Raw genomic sequence first — 20,345 nt, forward strand, 5'->3', positions numbered from 1 at the left:
GACTGGTTGGGGTTAGAATAAAAATATCAGATTTTTATTGGATAGGTATATGGTAAAAATATATCACATGTATAAAAGCTAGCATGTACATATGCACATAGCATAACCAACATTAATACATATACATAGTGGTCATCTTGGTAACATATAGCACTAGATAGTTATAGTCAAAAATGACATGGAATAAGTACATATATAGGCCAAGTAGCACATTCACAGCATGATAAAAAATTAATCTACAATTTTTAAAAGACAGTGTCAAAATAAAAAGAAAAAAATGTAACGCGCCCCGTCACGACGAGTTTGCGTGCAGAAGTGAACGCATATGTGAGTAGTGTTCAAACCACACATGTGAGGTATCGCCGCGATTGGTATGCCCCGTACACACGGTCGGACTTTGTTCGGACATTCCGACAACAAAATCCTAGGATTTTTTTCCGACGGATGTTGGCTCAAACTTGTCTTGCATACACGCGGTCACACAAAGTTGTCGGAAAATCCGATCGTTTTAAACGCGGTGACGTAAAACATGTACGTCGGGACTATAAACGGGGCAGTGGCCAATAGCTTTCATCTCTTTATTTATTCTGAGCATGCGTGGCACTTTGTCCGTCGGATTTGTGTACACACGATCGGAATTTCTGACAACGGATTTTGTTGTCGGAAAATTTTATCTCCTGCTCTCCAACTTTGTGTGTCGGAAAATCCAATGGAAAATGTCCAATGGAGCCCACACACGGTCGGAATTTCCGACAACACGCTCCGATCAGACATTTTCCATCGGAAAATCCGACCGTGTGTACGGGGCATTAGAGCGAGAGCAATAATTCTAGCTCAAGGCCTCCTCTGTAACACAAAACTGGTAACCTGTAGACATTTTTAAACTTCGCCTATGGGGATTTTTTTTTTTTTTAAATTGTATTTTTATTTAAGTATCCAAGAATAGGTACAAAAATTGTATCAGGGTGTACATTGCACTATCAACAAAAGTGCATTATAAACAAACATAATGAAAACAAGAACAAAAAACAAACAGATGTAAGTGATAAAAGAGTGTTCACATACATAAGGCACATATATGTATTCAATTAAATCTTTATGATGAATGCGATAAGCATACTGCAGGAAAGTAACCAATATCCCGTGGGTAGCTCAGAGCACTCACACAGGAAATATAGAATTAAATTGTGTTAAGAATAGGGCATATTTGGCAGTATGGGGGTCCCAAATTCCGAAAGATCCCATGGTTCCCATATTTTATTGAATTGGGGGATGCAGTCATGTACCGAAGCTGTCAAGAACTCCATTGTCCGAATCTCAGACACTAAATGTAGATATCCGGACCATGGGGGAGGTGTATTGGATAGCCAGAACAATGGGATAATCCTCCTGGCAGCTAGCATTATATAGGATATCAGTTTGTTTGTCTTTTTTGTTACCCCTGAGGGGGGGAGGCCCAAAAGGTAGTTCAAAGGATCCAACGGAAGGGACACCCCAGTTACCTTTTGTATAAGCAAATGAACATCATTCCAAAAAGGTTGTATCAAGGAACATTGCCAGAAGATATGGAATAGTGAGCCTATGTCAGATCCACACCGCCAACAGAGCTGTGAAACTGAAGGATCATACTTATGGATTACATCGGGAGTTCTGTACCAAAACATGAGAATCTTAATGTTTGTCTCCCTCTGAGTGACACATTTAGATGATTTAAAGGTAGAGGACCAGATCCTATCCCACATCTGCACCGTGACAGGACGGCCCACCAACTGAGACCATTTGCGCATGTAATGATGTAATGTTTCCGAAATTGGGGTTGGCTCATGGAGGATACGATAGATACATGAAATTAGGTGTAATTGATTGGGGCCTTGAGCACACAGGTGTTCAAAGGTAGTTGGTTTATCCAGGGTCAGGGTTGGCGATTTAGAATGAAAAAAATGTCTAACCTGTAAATAGAAGTGAAAGGAGTGTGGTGGTAGATCAAATTTCTCTCTTAAAACGTCAAAGGGATGTAGCTTCCTTGTTATGGAATGAACTAGGTTCCGCAGCTGGAAAAGATGCACATTTATCCATGAAAAGATCCTACCCAGGGACATACTATCTGGAATGAGGGGATTCAGTAGTACATTTACAAGAGGGGAGCAGGGGGACATGAGAGGATAACGTTTGAGGCAATTGCGCCAAATGGTTAAAGTTAGTGTCATTGGGCCAGTACACTGACGTTTATAGATAGGGTCTAAAACAGGGGGAGCGCCCCAAACCAAGGAGCTCGGATGGACCGGATAAAGTACCCCCTTCTCAATGGCGGACCATTGGTTAGGTGCACCTAAGGAAGTCCAAGAGATGATGGCCCTTAAGTGTGTTGCGTGATAGTATTTGGTGATGTCCGGGGCTCCCAGACCTCCTCTGGACCCAATGGAAAACATCACGGAACTTGCTATGCGGTGAGCACCGCCATTCTATATAAATTGTAAAAAGGATCTTTGAAGTGTTTTTAATTGTGAGGCGGGTACAGCTACTGGGAGAGTTTCGAAATAATAAAGTAGCTTGGGTAAGATAGACATTTTTAATATATTGACTCTACCCAGTAAAGACAAGGGATGCTTGGTCCAGGACGACAGGGACTTATTTATATCCAATATAAGAGGAGGGAAGTTGGTACTATAAAGGGAGGAATAGTGAGGGGTGAGTAGGATACCCAAATATTTAAGAGAGTTACTACACCATTTATAAGGGTATGATTCTTTAAGTTGGGATAATAATAGTCCTGGAATGTGTATAGGAAGGGCTTCGGTTTTAGAGTTGTTAACTTTGTACCCGGAAATAGCACTAAAAGAAGTCAATAATTTATGTAATGAGGGAAGAGATATCAGCGGGTTGGTGATAGTTAACAGAATGTCGTCTGCAAATAATGATAGTTTATACTCCCCCTGTCTCATCACCACCCCACGAATATCTGGATTTACACGAATAGACTCGGCTAGGGGTTCTAGGCATAAAATGAAAAGCAGCGGTGATAGGGGGCAGCCCTGGCGAGTTCCATTTGTCATGGGGAAACTAGGAGACATGAAAGATGACATTTGCACTTGCGCTGAAACATTTGAATACAAGGCTTCCAAGGCTTTCAAAAAAGAACCATCAAAGCCATATACTTTTAAGGTGGCAAACATGTAGGGCCAACTTAGCCTGTCAAAAGCTTTCTGCGCATCTAGGCTCAAGATCAATGCCGAGCGTGAGGTTCTATCTAAAAGGTCTATTAGGTCTATTGTACGACGGGTGTTATCTCCTGCGTGTCTACCAAGAACAAATCCCACTTGATCCCTGTGTATCAATTTGGGAATAAATGCGGAAAGTCGGGTAGCGAGTATTTTAGTAAATATCTTATAATCCGAATTTAGGAGGGCTATGGGTCTATAGTTGTCCGGAATAGAGGGATCCTTTCCAGGTTTAGGGATAACCGAAATGAACGAGTGGGAAAACTGGGAATGTGGGGGAGTTCCCTTAAGAAGGGAATCATATAAGGCTAGCATATGAGGAGATAAAATGTCAAAAAAAGATTTGTAGTAGGAGTAGGGCAATCCATCTGGGCCAGGGGATTTGTGTGATGGTAGTTTTTTAATTATAGCCAGTAACTCCTCAGCTGACACTGTTGCATTTAAACACTCCAGGTCTGTTTTAGATAATTTTGGTAATTTTATATTGGAGAAAAAGGACTCGAAATTTACCTGCGTAAAATTAAAATGGTTCTCCGGAGTCAGGCAATTATACAGTTTGTTATAAAAGCTACCAAAAATTTTTGACATTTCACGAGGGCAATGTGTTCTAGATCCATCTGTCTGCAGTAGGAAATCAGGCAGGGAGTTGAACGGACGAGGGCATAACTTATTGACTAACATCCTGTGGGGCTTATTTGAGAATTCGTAGAATTTCTGTTTCGTCCACAGCATGGACCTAGCTGTTCTGTCAAGTTTTGTTGATTTAATTTGTTCTCTAAGGTGAGTGACTTTACGTAGTTTCTGCACCGTGGGACCACCCAAAAGCCTCCGTTCAGCAATTACTAGAGCAGACGTTAAGGACTGCAATAAACTGTTTCTATCTCTCTTCAGTCGAGAGCCCTCAGCTATACATGCACCTCGGAAAACAGCCTTATGTGCCTCCCACAGCGTAGAAACCTGAGATACCGATCCGGAGTTGAGTGTAAAGTAGTCTTTCAAGCTATTTGCTAGGATAGAACGAGATAATTCAGACTGCAAGAGGTGGTCATTAAGACGCCAGTGACAGGATTTAGTATAAGTCTGGGATAACATAAGTTCTAGTGTAATGGGTGCGTGATCCGACCATGTAATAGGGGAGATGTCTGATTCAACTACATAGGGGATAAGTGGAGCCGAGATAAAAAAATGATCAAGACGGGAGTACATTTTATGAGCTGGTGAGTAAAACGTAAATTGTTTGTCAGAGGGATGTTTTATCCTCCATGAGTCGAATAATCTGTATGATCTAATACATTTGCGGAATGCATTGGCTTGAGACAATACTCTTTTAGGTGGGGTGGTACTAAAAAGCGTTTGTCTGTCCCTATTGGGAGACATGACCAGATTGAAGTCTCCACCAACCACCATAAAAGGTTGTGAGTGGTATTGGGGGGAATCAAAGAGTTTGTTGAGGAACTCAATCTGGCCCGTGTTTGGGGCGTATAAATTAACCAGTGTAAAAGAGGTAGACATGTATTCACAATCTAGGATAAGAAATCTCCCATGAGGATCTACATGTGATCTCCGAACTTTGACAGGACATGCTTTCCTGATCAAGATAGCCACTCCTGCCTTGCCCGTGGAATCAGAGGCAAGATAGGAGATGGGAAAAAACCTGGAGGCAAATTTTAATGATCCTCCTGCCCGGAAATGGGTCTCCTGGATCATCACTATGTCTGCGCCCGAGGCCCTGAAATCTTTCAGGGCCATCCAGCGTTTACCAATGGAGCCCAGGCCTTTTACATTATAGGACATAATTTTTAGGGCCATGACTGTGATCTATCTAAGAATGCTAGTGTAAATACATCTAGTACTATAAACCTGGAATTAGCATGAAAATAGGAAAAAACACATTGCAGTTTACAATTAATCATGATAATAAACGTTTGTCCAACTCTAATCATTGAAAAACACACTCCAAATTCCTTATCCTTTAGAGTAAAGTGATAGTGACCGTAGGGTCTCAAACTATGGAACACATCATTAGATATGCACAAAAACTGTAAAAAAAAGAAAAAACAAAAAAGAAAAATCAAGGAAAAAAGTTCAAAATTCTGTAGACCTGAGAGAAAACAGTTTCTCAGGGAGCCCTGGGCGTAGACCAGGGCCTGGTGGGGACGTGGGCGGACCTCCATCTGGCAATTCTGCTTGAGGAGATGAGAAAGGGGCCGCCGCTCACCTTATGCACATGTAAGCGGAAAAGACAAAAAATAGAACAAAAGAAAAATTTTTTGAAGAGGATAACAAATATAACAGGTATGCTTGACACTTAAGAAATTCCAAAAAACCTTTAGTAAATGTATCTCAAGGGATGAGAAATATTCTGCCCCGAAAAAAAGGGTCGAGGCAGATACAAAAACTGAAGGGGCCAAGACAGCAATGTCGTTTCGTCTAGAAAAAAGAAAAAATTTGTCCGAAGCTCTGAGAAGAAACGGTAATGCTAAAGGCAGGGAGAAATAGAACCAAGAATAAGAGTGATCAGGGGGGGTGCTCAAGGGGGTTGCTTAGAAGATCTCAGGTGTTGAGGAGTAGAAAGGTGCTTCTTTGATTTGCCCCGAACAGGAGTCCAGATGCGAGTAGGTGTAGTTGGAGGCAGTCGGGCCTGTGTGTTAGGAAGGTTGTTATCTTCTTCCGGTAAGGGGGGGAGACCCAAACTTTTCAGGAAGGCCTCTGCTTCTTGCAAATCACGCAAAGAATATTGGGCTCCATCTTTGGATACAGCTAGACGGAAAGGGAATCCCCAGTAATATGGTATCTTGTGTTGTTGTAAATGTGAGGTGAGGGGGCGCAGATTCCTCCGTTTAGCGAGAGTGATGGGGGAAAGGTCGCTAAAGATCTGCAGCTTAGCGCCTTTGTGTGTAATTTGGGATTTATTGCGGGTTGCCAGGGTTAGTGCCTCTTTACTTTCGAAGTAGTGAAACCGTACCACAACATCCCTGGGTCTGGCTCCAGTCGGTGGTTTAGGGCCCAGGGATCTATGGGCCCTGTCCAATCGCCAATCTATGTCCACAACTGAGGGAGCCAAGTTATTAAAAAGGCTCAAAAGGTAAGGTCGGAGTTCAGAGTCACACACTGTTTCCGGAATCCCTCTGAATCGTAGGTTTTGTCGTCTTTCTCTGTTCTCCAAGTCTTCTTGCTGTAATTGGAGCTGAGATACAGATAGGCGTAAGTTATGATTTTCCTCTTCAATTGCTTGTACATAATTTACCATTTCGTCGAATTTATTCTCCAGAGTGTCTGTGCGATCTCCAATTTGGGTTATTTCCCCTCTCAATTCAGCAGCTAGTTTGTTCACCTCAGCCGAAACATTAGACGTAATCTGTTGGAGTAAAAGTTGCAGCTTGGAGTCCAGGATGTCAGGGGTGAGGGTCATATTCAGGGGTGGAGGAGTAGTTGCAGGGTTTTGCGAACTAGTCAGGGAGGAGTTTGCGGAATCTTCTGAGTCCAGGGAGGGGTCCAGTAAGGCGAAAGGATTCGCGGAGGAATTGGAGGAGGCTGACTGTGGTCTGGTAACATAACGCTCCATTGTTGGTTCTTCTCGTGACACAATTAGTGGTTTGTAGTTTCGTTGCTGTTGGCCAATTTTGCCCATGAGGTACACAGAGGTTTTAGTGATCAAACATGCAGGCTTACCTCCAATGTTTTATGTTTGCTAATATTGCTGTATGGAGGTCTTGGTGAGCAGGCAGGCGCCCAGGGTTTATTTAGGCAGCATCTCTCTCAGGGTATTATTGTGCTCCACCTAGATCCTCACAACTCCCTAATTACATCTAATTACATCTCTGCCTCCCCCTCCTGAGAGTCTGGGGTGAGAAAAGCAATTCCTGCAGTCCCCAGCCCCTTGCAAGTAGCTATGCAGCTGAGGGGACAGAGGGTGGCTTCTGGGTGTATGTGAGAGTCCCAAGATGGCCGCCGGGCTCCAGAAGTAGGCCGAAGCCTCAGTCTATCCTAGTTAAAGGCCGCCGGATCGGGAGACACGGCCGTTTGCAGTCACTGGGGCATCCACGGGGGTAGAGAAAGGGATGATTTGGGTGATCTGACTCCCCCCAGGGACCCGGTAGTGGGCGGATTTACTCACTGCGTTCCGGAATGCCTGAAATTTAGCCCGCAGGCCGCGTCAGGTAGCTAGGCCGCAATGCACGAATCCGGGCGCCGGATAGTTCTCCGCGGCCTCCCCGGATCCACAAGCCGATCGGTCCAGTCAGGGCAGGTCCCAAACAGTCACTCCTCAATCCGTAAGCCCACAGGTTAAGATAGGGAGAGAGAGAGAGCGCCGCCGGTCCGTCCGTAGGCCCCAAGATGGCGGCGGAAAGCTCCGGTGGCAGGGGGAAAGTTCAGCTGCAGAACAAGATCAGACCCGCCGGGGTCCTAAATATTAGTCCAGGATAGCTCAGCAGGGGTCTGGGATCAATAATATATGGCCTATGACTGCGGGGGCACAGCATAAGGCCACGGATGGTTGCAGATCCAAGAGGAGCTCTGATCACACACGTCCTTCCAGCAGCAGGTCCGGACACGCCCCCCGCCTATGGGGATTTTTAAGGGTAAAAGTTTGTCGCCATTCCACGAGCAGGCGCAATTTTGAAGCATGTCACAAAAAATTGGGCTAACTTTACTGTCGTCTTATTTTTTTTAATTAAAAAAAGTGTGCTTGTAAGACCGCTGCACAAATACAGTGTGACAGAAAGTATTGCAACGGTCACCATATTATTCTCTAGGGTGTTAGAAAAAAAAAAAAAAAAAATATATATATATATATATATATATATATATATATATATATATATATTAGTGTGTGTGTGTGTGTGTGTGTGTGTGTGTGTGTATATATATATATATGTTTGGGGGTTCTAAGTAATTTTCTAGCAAAAAAGAAATGATTTTAACTTAAACACCGAGTCTGAAAAAAAGGGCCGGTCCTTAAGTGGTTAACAGACAAATTAACCAAGAACAACTTGTCTTTTGGGGTATCACACATAGAGTTGTTTTCTTTAGCTTTTCTTTTCACACAATCAGTGATGGTTAAGTATCTATCCCAACATGTTTTGCCACCAAGGGCTTCCTCAGGGGATTTTTTTGTATATAAACGTCACTGTTTAGAAGACGAACACTAATATACTAAAATAATATACAATAATGCAAGACCAAAAACAGTTATTGAATGATAAATACATTTTGTTGTTTGCCATGTTAGTCATATCATTGCTTACCCACATCATCCTCCCCGTACCCCCCGACAGGAGCAAAAAGACAAAGTGCAAAGAACACCAGGAAACGCCATGCAGCCGCAGAGGGCGCACAAGGGCCAAGCTATAACATAATGATGATCCATGAATTACTTAACAGATTACTAGATATATAACAGGTGAACACCAAAGAAAAAAGTGACACACCAAGAACACATATCTCTAAAAAAAATATACTTACAACACAAGTTGTTAATGTGGAAATGTCCGAGGGTGCCAATTTTGAACACCAATTATCAAAGGGTAAACCAGCACACGCTGGAAAAACAGAAAAATGAAAGAGAAGCTCTCACTTCTCTACAAACCAATTCCCAAATAGTGATAATACCTGCTGACAAAAGCGGTAAAGGCTCGTGATGACATATCCAGTCTACTTAAACATATAACTTCTTGGCATCGTTACATCGACAATGTTCTTCTATACACATATGGGACAGTGTACAAATAAGACATGTCTATGTACACTTTTTAGCATATGTTTTTTAATGTGATTCGATAAATTTTGATATTTTATTCTAATGTGAGACTATTTTCTTTCCTATTGGGATTATAGTGGCAACCTTTAAAGTCTGTGTGCTGTGTACCTTATTCAAGCCTATTCATAGCTGTACTTAAATGTGATTTGTGCTTTGTTCACAGCACACATTCTGCCATATATCTATTTTTGCTCTTATTGTTCATTTTTCTGTTTTTCCAGCGTGTGCTGTGTAACGAGCCCCTTGCTCGCTCGGTTCCACTCTCCCGACACTCCTCTGCAGCTATAGAATCAGAACTACAGCTATGTGCCGTTCTAACCCAGTTGTGATAGCTCAGAACAAACACCAGGCAGGCTGTATGTAAGTTCAACCAGGAATCTCCTTTATTGCAAAATACAGGCTCTTTTATACACTAACAGTGGAGGTGCATACCTTCGGCTCATATTACTCTAACAATACACCTGTAACCTAATTAACCTAATTAACATGAGCTAATTAACTAATCCCTTTAGACAGCCTAGATGACTCAGACATGACCTTTAGGCCAAACTGGCCCTCTTGTAGTTCAGAAAATCCAATCAACATTATCACAATAGCAGAGTTAATTAAACACAAACAACAATGGGGATCTAATGACTCTTAGATCCCATAATAGAGACTTATTTACAATACACATTTTAGCAGACAACAGACAGGTAGCTGGAATTGATGACATTAGCATTTAACAGTAGGAGTCCCAACGGTATGAATCAGTCACTATTCCAATATGGCAAATCCAGGGTCCCCAGAGTCTGTGTGTCCTGGGGGACCAGGACCCAAATCCACAGTAATACCACCTCAAGGGTCCCCAGGCATACAGCTCACAAAGAACACTGTTCCCCCAAATGCCAGGGCCCACGATCGATCGGCAAGAGGCTAGCATACAGTCCCCTCCAAAAGTCTCTCTCCCGGCTAGGTCTGTCACATGCTGGTTTACCCTTTGATAATTGGTGTTCAAAATTGGCACCCTCGACCATTTCCAGAATAACAACTTGTGTTGTAAGTATGTTTTTTTTTTTAGAGATATGTGTTCTTGGTGTGTCACTTTATTCTTTGGTGTCCACCTGTTATATATCTAGAAATCTGTTAAGTAATACATGGATCATCATTATGTTATAGCTTGGCCCTTGTGCGCCCTCTGCATCTGCATGGAGTTTCCTGGTGTTCTTTGCGCTGTCTTTTTGCTCCTGTCCCAAGGTACCGGGAGGATGTTGTAGGTGAGCAATGATATGACTAGCATGGCAAACAACAATTTCATTTATCATCCAATAACTTTTTTTGGTCTTGCATTTATATACAAAAAACAAAAAATCCCCTGAGGACTGTGTGAAAAGAAAAAGCTAAAGCAAACAACTCTGTGTGATAACCCAAAAGACATGCTGTTCTTGGTTTATTTGTCTGTTAAACACTACTTTTAATTTTTAACCATATATAAATAAAATATGTTTTTATATATAAATGTTATTGGTTCTATTATGTCTATGGCACCCTAAAAAAATACTCTTAAAAAAACTTCTCTATGTCTATTTATTTTTTAAAGTAAAGTTTTCTTGATTTTTAACCCCTTCACACCTAAGGGTAAAATAAATCTAAAAGCCTAAGCACAATTTTGCAATTTTGACATGTGTTAGTAAAACCGCACATATCATCACAACTACTTTGTGCATCCAGGTGGATTATACCGTGTTTTTTTTTCAGGACAAATTTGGCTTTCATTTAGTGATAAATGGTAAGCTGTATATTTCTTGTTACTACCATACCCTACTACCAAAGAACAACCCAAAATACATTTTACTGCTCCTGACGATTGCAACGATACCACATATGTGTATGTTATTTGTTGTTTGTACCCATAGTACAGCCCAGAAGCAATAAAACACGCTGACACTAACTGACATTGATACAAATTACAAAAATAAATCCTGCTCAAAATATACTGACCCTGACCTTTTGACCCTGACCTTGACCTTTGACCCTCACTTGACCCAAACACTAACCCTTGCAGTGACCTAGATCAAACTTTTTTTTAATTTTATTTTATGTTGTATTATTTAATTTAATTTTTTTTTCCTTTTTTTTTCTTTCTGCATGAAAAGACAAAGATACAATGTATCTATCTACCCATTCACAGAAAGAAAAAAAACACAGGTGCGGACTTCACAGTGACTGATCACTGTGGTTGCCAATCGGAGATTAGCACAGCAATCAGGTGGCCCGGAATGCTCCCGATCATTAGTACGGAGCCTGGGGCTCTCAGTGAGACACCGGTCTCTGTGCTGGGAGCGCGGCATGCAGCGCACTCCCAGCACAAAGGGAAAAACACATATATGCGGCACCACAGAAAAAAGTCCAGTTCCATGTGTTACGTCGGCGTGAAGGGGTTTTTATATATATATATATATATATATATATATATATATATATATATATATATATATATATATATATATATATATATAATAAATTTCATTGTGACAAACTAGGAAAGCAGATAAAACATGCCGCTGCCTAAGCACCCAGGACCTGACTTAAAGTGGTTGTAAACCTCAGACATGAAATATGAACAAAGCATATCTCTGTATAGTGTGCTGCAAAAATAGGAAGAGATAGCCTGGCCGCTGTACACATCACCAGCCCGGGTGGTTATCAGGTAACAGCAGCCTCAGCTCGATTCATCCAGATCACAACTCCAACATGTTTCGTCCTACCCTCAGTGCTTAATTATGGAGATGAGGGTCTGCTGGTGGCAGGGGAATAAATACCATCATCAAACTTCACGTGTTATATAGCAATAATGAGAACTGATAGACAATTTAGAGACTTGCGTACAAAGGTGCAAAAAGTAAATAGGGACTAAAAACAATGAGTGCAAATATGGTAAAAATAAAAATATTGCATATGAAATGCAAAAAGAAAAGGAAGAAAAAATTACAAACTGCCACAAACGATCCTACAAAAGCCTAATCCCCTAGTTAAAAAAATTTAAAAATATAATAATATTTTCATTTAGTTATTAGTATTCACTTTAAATAATGTACGAAAAAGCTAAAAAACCATGTCTTGAAAGGCAGGAGAAAATCTTAGGTGGCGAGGACGGAGATTGTGCCATGATAATAAATCTGTGTAGTAACTCCCAATTGTGAAACTCGATCAAAAATAACAAAAAAAAGTCCAAAATTTACAGAAGGGAAAAAAGGAGAAAGACCCCATACAATATTGCTCATACCGACAATAATATTCAATACACAAATGTTTAAAGAGAAATATTGTGTGAGATAGGGGGTCAAAACTAGCACAATCTAAGGGAGCTGATAAAGTAACCTGTTAAGGACACATACAACTGGGATGAGTCTATTCACAGGATTTACTTGAGTGAATAAATTGTCTCCAACTGAGGAATAAAATAGAAAAGGGCATGTACACTGATTATCAGAGCCCTGATTATCAGTGCAATCTCAACAGTGCCCACCAGTGCTGCAAATCTGTGCCCACCAGTGCTGCCAATCAGTGCCCTCATTGCTACTAATCAGTGCCCATCAGTGTCTCCTCATTAGTGTCGCCTATCAATGCTACCTCCCAGTTTCCATCAGTGCCGCCTACCAGTTTAACCTCATCAGTGCCCATCAGTGCAGCCTGTCAGTGCCCATCAGTGCACATCAGTGAAGGAGAAAAATTACCAGGTTGCCAAATTTTATAAGAAACTATGAAATATTTTTTTTGTCTTTTTTTCTGTCTTTTTTTTCATTTATTTAGCAAAAAAAAAAAAAGAACCCAGTGGTGATTAACCGGTTCTCGACTGGCACACGCAGATATACTGCATCAGAATGGCTCCCCTGGGCGAAACCCCATACGGGTACATCCTTCTGCTTTTCAGCCACCAGAGGGCAACACGCGAGCCCGCTGCATGGCGGGGGTACCCGTGGCCGGCGGGCACGATCGTCGCTGGCCATATGCGATCTCGTGCACGAGTGCCAGCACGGGGATTTGTGAGTATAAACACACACATTTCTGTGCTGTCAGGGAAGAGGAAACATATCGTTTGTTCCTACTAAGTCTCCTCTCCTAGTCACTCCCATCCTCACACAGAACACACTGAGGGAACACACAGTTAACCCCTTGATCACCCCCTAGTGTTAACCCCTTCCCTACCAGTGACATTTACACAGTAATCAGTGCATATTTATAGCACTGATCGCTGTATAATTGTCATTGGTCCCAAAAAACTGTCAAAAGTGTCCGATCTGTCCGTCGCAATGTTGCAGTACCACTAAAAATCGCAGATCACCGCCATTACTAATAATAAATAAATAAAGAGCCATAAATCTTTCCCACGGTTTGTAGATGCTATAACTTTTGTGCAAATCAATCAATATACGCTCTTTGCCATTTTTTTTTTTTTTTTTACCATAAATATGTAGAATAATATATATTGGCCTAAACTGATGAAGGATTTTTTTTTTACATGTTTGGGGATATTTATTATAGCAAAAAGTAAAAAATATTGTTTTTTTTTTTTCAAATTGTCGCTCTTTTTTTGTTTATAACGCAAAAAATAAAAACCACAGAGGTGATCAAATACCACCAAAAGAAAACTCTATTTGTGGGGGAAAAAAAGGACGCAAATTTAGTTTTGGGTACAGCATCGAACGACCGCGCAATTGTCAGTTAAAGCAACACATGTGCCAAATTGTAAAAAGTGCTCTGGTCAGGAAGGGGGTAAAACCTTCCAGGGCTGAAGCGGTTGAATACCTCCAAAAGAAAGCTCTATTTGTATGAAAAAAATTATAAAAAGTTCATTTGGGTATAGTGTTGCATGACCGCGCAATAGTCATTCAAAGTGTGACAGCGCTGGAGGCTGAAAATTGGCCCGAGCAGGAAGGGGGTAAAAATTCCCAGTAAGGCAAGTGATTAAGCCTCTACTATATAATTAAAGTGAAACCAATATATTTGCATGCATTACTGCTAACCATTTTTAGCACTTTTACTATTTTTCTATTTATGTCCCTTTGCTTGCAGTGGACATTCAGGTTCTGGTAAGACAGAGGCTGTCAAACTATTGTCCCAGTACCTTACTACTCCCCAGAGAAGACAAGGGGACAAGATTTTACAGGTAAGTCATGCTCCAAGTTTCACAACGCAGAAGACAGTAGACTTATTGGTAGTTTTTTTTTGTTTTTTTTTACTCTTTGATAAAATGATATAAAATATACATTCGTTTTTATTTACTTGTTTTGTACTACCTAGAGGTTTTTTTTCTGTTTCATAGCTTCTGGATTTTTTTAAGGTCTTGGAAAGTTTTGGACATGCTAAAACTGTGTTGAATAGAAATTCCTCTCGATTTGGGCAAAGTCTTCAGGTGTTTCTTCAAAGGTAAGGTACATATACACTTCCAGACAAGGATATGGAAGTGTAAGGTATTGCAGGCATATATATTTTTTGAAAGAAATACTATCGCTATCTGATAATTAGAAAAAAAAACTCAAGTCAAGTCAAACCTTACTGGTGAACAGCTAATGTTCTCCAGCAAACTGTGCAACTGTGCTAAAGACAGATCATTTACCTATTTTACCTTCATCTGAAGCAGATTCCAGACAGCCACTTACACATGTTGTAAGTGGGTCTTTATCATAAAAACTGTGTTTTGCAGCTTCTTTCTCTGTGCTTAATGTATCACCAATCAGACTCAGTCCCACATAACAGATTAGAATGCAATTGGTAGTATGACATAATACTGACCCTTTCATATACTAAGCTATGTTTGAGAAACAGAAATGAGTATATTTTGGGGCGTGTTTGTGAATACCTCTATATTGCAAATAGGTAAGCATAAGTGTTCCCATATGAACAAATTATTCTCAAAGGGGAAAGCGGGTAGGGTAATGCACAACAGCAATGTCTGGGTGAAACCTATGTAGACTGTGTTCCTTGCATGTATTTTAAGGCTCAATTTTCAGTTTTTTTTTTTAACTCAAATATTTTTTATGTACAGATAACCATTTGGTTTTATGTTCCAGTCAATGATACATGTAACTCAGCCAGAAGTCACAGTAGCATCAATGTAGGCAACAGCGCTGTAAGAACAATGAAAAAGCAACTAACAGTGAAAATTAGGCAAAACCACCTCCAGCACCTTATATTGTTTATAATTTACATTGTGGTGGGTAGAAATCCTTCAGGGATCAGGAGAAACATGCCTGGGGTATTGCTCAAGTACTGGTTGTTATGCCATTTACCAAATACCACCTTACCTATTTAAATAAATCAGACCAAACATACTTCTTGGGTTTAAATGGCCATAGCAGCCCTTTTATTACAATAACCAACCATGAAAAATCACTTTATTACATAATATAACCGGTAATAACCAGAAAAATATACCATAACTTCTCAGACTGAATGTAACTCTCTGTTTCTATGTCTTAGGATTTTTGAAGGCACCCTTGACTGACCAACTAGCTGTATGTGGCACCACCTTGCCCTTTTACGGCCCCTAGCCGCAACTTACACCGACTCAGGAGACAATTGTTTGGCAACTTCTCCAGCCAATACAGCCAACTGCCCCAACACGTATTACTTCCGCCCTTATTAGGGCAGGAACACCCATACTAGAGATGGGTCCAACCCATTGTTCATCAAAGAACGTAACCATCCCCGCCTTCAAAAACCCTACGACCTCTGCCACAGACGCCCAGCGTGAAACCTTACGCCTGGGCGGCCCACCACACCCGAAGGACCCACTGTATACCTTCCTGCAGATCCAAAGACCAAAGGTCAATCCCCACCGCATTTAAATTAACCCCATCCCCTCTCAGGAACAGCCAAGGGTCCTTTTCCAAGTCCCAATGGTGAATAGCCAAGCCACCATTACGGACAAAAATCTTTGCCACTTCTTTGTTTACTTTGATCCTAGCTTTGTTAACCCTCTCCACAGACAGCGCCAAACACCAGGAAGCCCTAGCCACCATGTCAGACCACACAACAATGGTGTTAGGGAACAGGGACTGCAAGCGCAGAAAATTAGATTTCATATACCTACACAATTCTCGAGAGGAGCAAAGCCCCAGGTCATTGCCCCCCACATGCAACAGTAGCACATCCGGGGACCTGTCAAACCTAGAATAGTGATGTACCTCCGGTAAGACCCTGGACCATAACATCCCCGGGACCCCGTTCCATCTGATCCTGACCTGTCCACTGGGATAACCCAACTGTCGGCCCTCCGGCTCAACCGCAGCCCTTTTAGCCCCCAAAAAACATAGGAATGGCCGAGGATCCACACTAAACATTCTGAACCTGAAAAACAAACAGAAGCATAAAAACCACAACACATATAACACAACACAAAAACATAGACAGGCAAACACGTTAACCCAGCCATGAACTGGACACAGGCTGGCACCCCACCAAAGAAGGACCCGAACCACTACGGCAACAGGTGGGGCCGTACATATAACCTGAAGTTCTGCAACTCCCAGCACTCAATTTTTCGCACTAACCTATCCTTCAAACCCCAGAGAGCCGCCTCAGTGGCCACCCCGATCCGAAACGAATGAGAGGAATAGTTCTGCTGGGGGGAACCTGCAGCCAGAAGAATCTTTTTAAAATCCGACCCAAATTGGAACCTGGACAAGGTTGACCCATCCAACCTTGGTAAGGTAAGGAAAGGCCCGGGCCCCTTCCCCCTTAGAGCCCACCACTCCCGTACAGCCCGTACCAGGCATGCTGGAGAGCCGTGGACCCCACCCAAATCCATCCACTTACCTTTACCACGCTGGTCCGTTTTGGACCTGCTAATGAAAAACGAAACCCTGACCTCCCGCTGCACCACAACGGCCACGTCCAAGCCCCCACCACCACGTTTAGATCTGCACACCAGTTCGCTAATCCCAAAAAAGGCCAGGACAAATGCTGTCTTAAAAAGCGCAGCTTTGTAAGCCAAAAAGCAAACGACCCCCAGACTCCCCAAGACGGCCACCAGTATCTCAAAAGAGACCGGGCAGGGAGCATCCGGCACAACCTTACCCCTTCTGTAGGCCCACAAAACCCTCTTCACCAACATATGCTTTGTCACATCCCCAACCCCTGACAGCTGAAGCCAAAATGCCAAGCCGGCCATTTTGTGACCCAACTTGGAAATAGAGACCCCGTCCTCCACGTTCCTGCCAATGAAATATAGCAACAAGCACAAAAGCACAAACAATCATCTTCGCCCCTACAATCGCCTACCTCATTGATCTGGACTTGCCATTCCCCCCCAAACCTTTTCGTAGGCACTCCAAGAGGCCGGGCACACCAAATTCTGAAGTAGCCCAGCTACCGTTCAAAGGCAATGTCCCACAATTGTTCCGGGCAAGGCACCCCATGCTGCTCTGCTTCCGGTGCCAACAAACGGAATCTGTACCACTGAAATGCATCAGCCACATTATTGTTCACACCCGGCACATGCCCTGCACAGACATAACAATTCAGACACAAACATTGAAGCACCAGGTGTTGAAGCGGAAACTTTGTTAATGACCTGCACCGCTCTCAAGTTGTCGCAATGAAAGCGAACCCTCTTGTTCCTGAATTCTCATCGCCAAAGCACCACGGCCAGTACTATGGGAAACAGTTCCAATAGTACCAGGTTGCCCAGCAAATCTGCCTCTCACCACGAATCCGGCCATCTGCCTGCACTCCACTGACCTCCAAAAAATGCCCCAGAACCCACAGCACCTGACGCACCCGTAAACACCTCCAAATTCAAGTTGGAAACCATCTAATCCATCCACAATGACTGCCCACTGTACTGCTCCAGAAACACCTGCCACACCCGCAAATCGGCCTTGTGGGCCGCAGTCAAACAAATATAATGGTGCGGACACCTGCCGTAGCCAACCTCCTACAAAATAACCTCCCCACGGGCACGCAAAATTCAGCTTGCCCAGCAGCCACTGCAAGGAATGCAGGTCCTACACTTTAGTCGCGGGCTTGCTGTCCCTGTATCTAGCGCTTGGAGATGACGTCACTGGTAGCCGCCACTCTGTCTTCTCGATCTCTCCTCCTCCCCTGCTGGAAGGCCTGGCAGAAGCGTGGGACGGTCCCGGTCTGGTGTAGCCACGCATCCCCTCCAGCAGTTCCACGGCTTCTCCCGCTGGCAGTCCTGGCCACCCCAGACATCTGGCCCGCACTGGTGGATCTTGCACTCCCTCGCCGGGCCACTCCAGCAGCGTGCAGGACTCTTGTTGTGATGGCCACATGGTCCCGCTGATCCACAGATGGGGGTTGGGAGCGGGTAGATGACCCACGCTCCCCCCCAGGGCTCGCCTGTGATGAGGATTCCTCCCAGCCCAACCAGCCGACGGAGCAGGCGTTCTTTTGGTAGTGGAGGTTGATGGTCCAGGATTGGGCTCCCAGCGTGGCAACAACCCCTCAGGATCAGTTCAGGGCTCAAGCGCACAAATTCAATAAATGAATACTAAGTAATAGTAAACAAACAATTACTCCTAATCCTAACCGTAGCTCCAACTCCTAATCCTAATCCTAGCCTAACCTTAACTGTAACCCCTTACCCTAACAAAAAAAATAAAAAATAAATGAATAATAATAAATAAAAAAGAAATAAAAGGGAAGAAAAAGCTGAAATACCTAGCAACAAATGATGCAACAAATGATAATTTTCTCTATTTGCAAATTCAAAAACGCCAAAGCTCATTGTGTGCAAGTCGTGCAAAAAAACGCGCCAAAATCGTGCATAAAAGCGAACAAAAAAACACTGGAAAAATGTTCAAGGACGCTACACTCAGGTGGAAATGCAGCCTAAATCCAAAAATTCGATACTTTTCAAATTCCATGCATGTGTGAGATGTAAATTTAAATCATTCGCATTGGGATAGTAAATAAACTGTCCAAGGTGATAGTGTCTCCCTCCCACACCATCAACAGGTCATCAATGTATCTGCGACACTACTTCAAATTTCCCAAAAAGGGATTGTCACTTGAGGGGACACTAAACCCCTCCAAACCATATACAAATTTGCCAGGAATGGGGAAAATTTAGCACCCATAGAGACTCCTCTCCTTTGTAAGTAATATACTCCATCAAGCATACAATAGTTGTGTTAATAAAAATTCTACTGATGTAGCCAAAAAGTCATGGAGCTCCTCTTGATAATCACTTTATATATTCAAATGATACCTCAAAATAGCCAGTGCAGGAGAAATCAAAGAGTGCGGTGCTTTTACGCTAAAGGGTTGATTTACTAAAATTGGAGAGTGCAAAATATGGTGCAGCTCTGCATAGAAACCAATCCACTTCCAGGCTTTTTTGTCAAAGTTTAATTGAGTAAGCTGAAGTTAGAAGCTGATTGGCTACCATGCACAGCTGCAGCAGACATTGCACTCTCCAGTTTTAGTAAATCAACCCCTAAGTGTTGCCCACATGAGATCCCCTTACCAATACAGATGTCTAATATGGAAAAGGACCGACTTTGTATTTTTAATATATTCTGGGAGCCTCTGTACCAGTACCTGCAGATGTGAGTCTACCCATACCTAAGTCTCTCAAACTGCAAGCCAACACCTGCCATAATTGGGAGCCCTTCCAGAGGGACACCTGAGTTATGTATTTTTGGGTGTCTTCCCCCATAGGTAGTCAGCCACCTTTTACTTAATATTTGTTCACCCCTTTGTATAAGTTCATATAAGGCATTTTAAAAAACTGCATTAGTATCCCCTTTTAAAACCTGATATACTTTAGTTTATTGAAGTTGCTATAGGTGGTTGCATACTCCTGGGAACTGAGGATCACTATTCCACCCCTTTTTCTGCATTCTTGATTACTGTCTGTTCTTTCTTTTAGACTTTTTATTGTGGCGTATTCTTCTGCTTTGTCTTACTCTCTCTACTCTTCTTATCTTTCAGGCTCATTAGTTCTTGTTCCACCTTTTTGTAAAAGATATCTACAGCTAAACTCCTTGCCTGTAGGGGACAAATGTATTTATCTCCCATGTGAAAGTACAACTGAAGGAAATATATATTTTTTTAAATTTTGGATAGAGTAAGAAGGGGTAATAACCAGCCAATTGGGGAGATTTCATTCCACTTCTTCTCCCATAGCAACAAGAAATGAGAAGAAATCTATGGTAGTCACCAGAACTAGTGTGCCCATTGGAAGATTTCAACCTCTATTCCTGTTCTGGTGACCACTCAAAATTTGGAATGTTTTTACACTATTGGTGATAATAGTTACCAGGACAAATAGAGTGAACAAGGACATCTGTAGCAATAAAAAGCTGAGCTAAAAAATCTGAACTAAATCTGAACTAAAAACCCCAAACTAAAAGTTT

General features: G+C 42.4%; 1 protein-coding gene across 1 annotated transcript in view; it reads left to right on the forward strand.

Moving 5' to 3' along the window:
- LOC141113351 (uncharacterized) overlaps nt 1–20,345 on the forward strand; it is a 111,577-nt gene that overhangs the window by 54,805 nt on the left and 36,427 nt on the right. Inside the window, exons 6-7 of the mRNA XM_073606412.1 lie at nt 14,035–14,128; nt 14,285–14,388. Of these exons, the coding sequence (XP_073462513.1) occupies nt 14,035–14,128; nt 14,285–14,388 (198 nt within the window). The remainder of the gene's footprint in view (nt 1–14,034; nt 14,129–14,284; nt 14,389–20,345) is intronic.

The sequence above is a fragment of the Aquarana catesbeiana genome, linkage group LG12 (genome assembly GCF_042186555.1).
Source record: "Aquarana catesbeiana isolate 2022-GZ linkage group LG12, ASM4218655v1, whole genome shotgun sequence".
In the NCBI taxonomy this organism is placed as follows: Eukaryota; Metazoa; Chordata; class Amphibia; order Anura; family Ranidae; genus Aquarana; species Aquarana catesbeiana.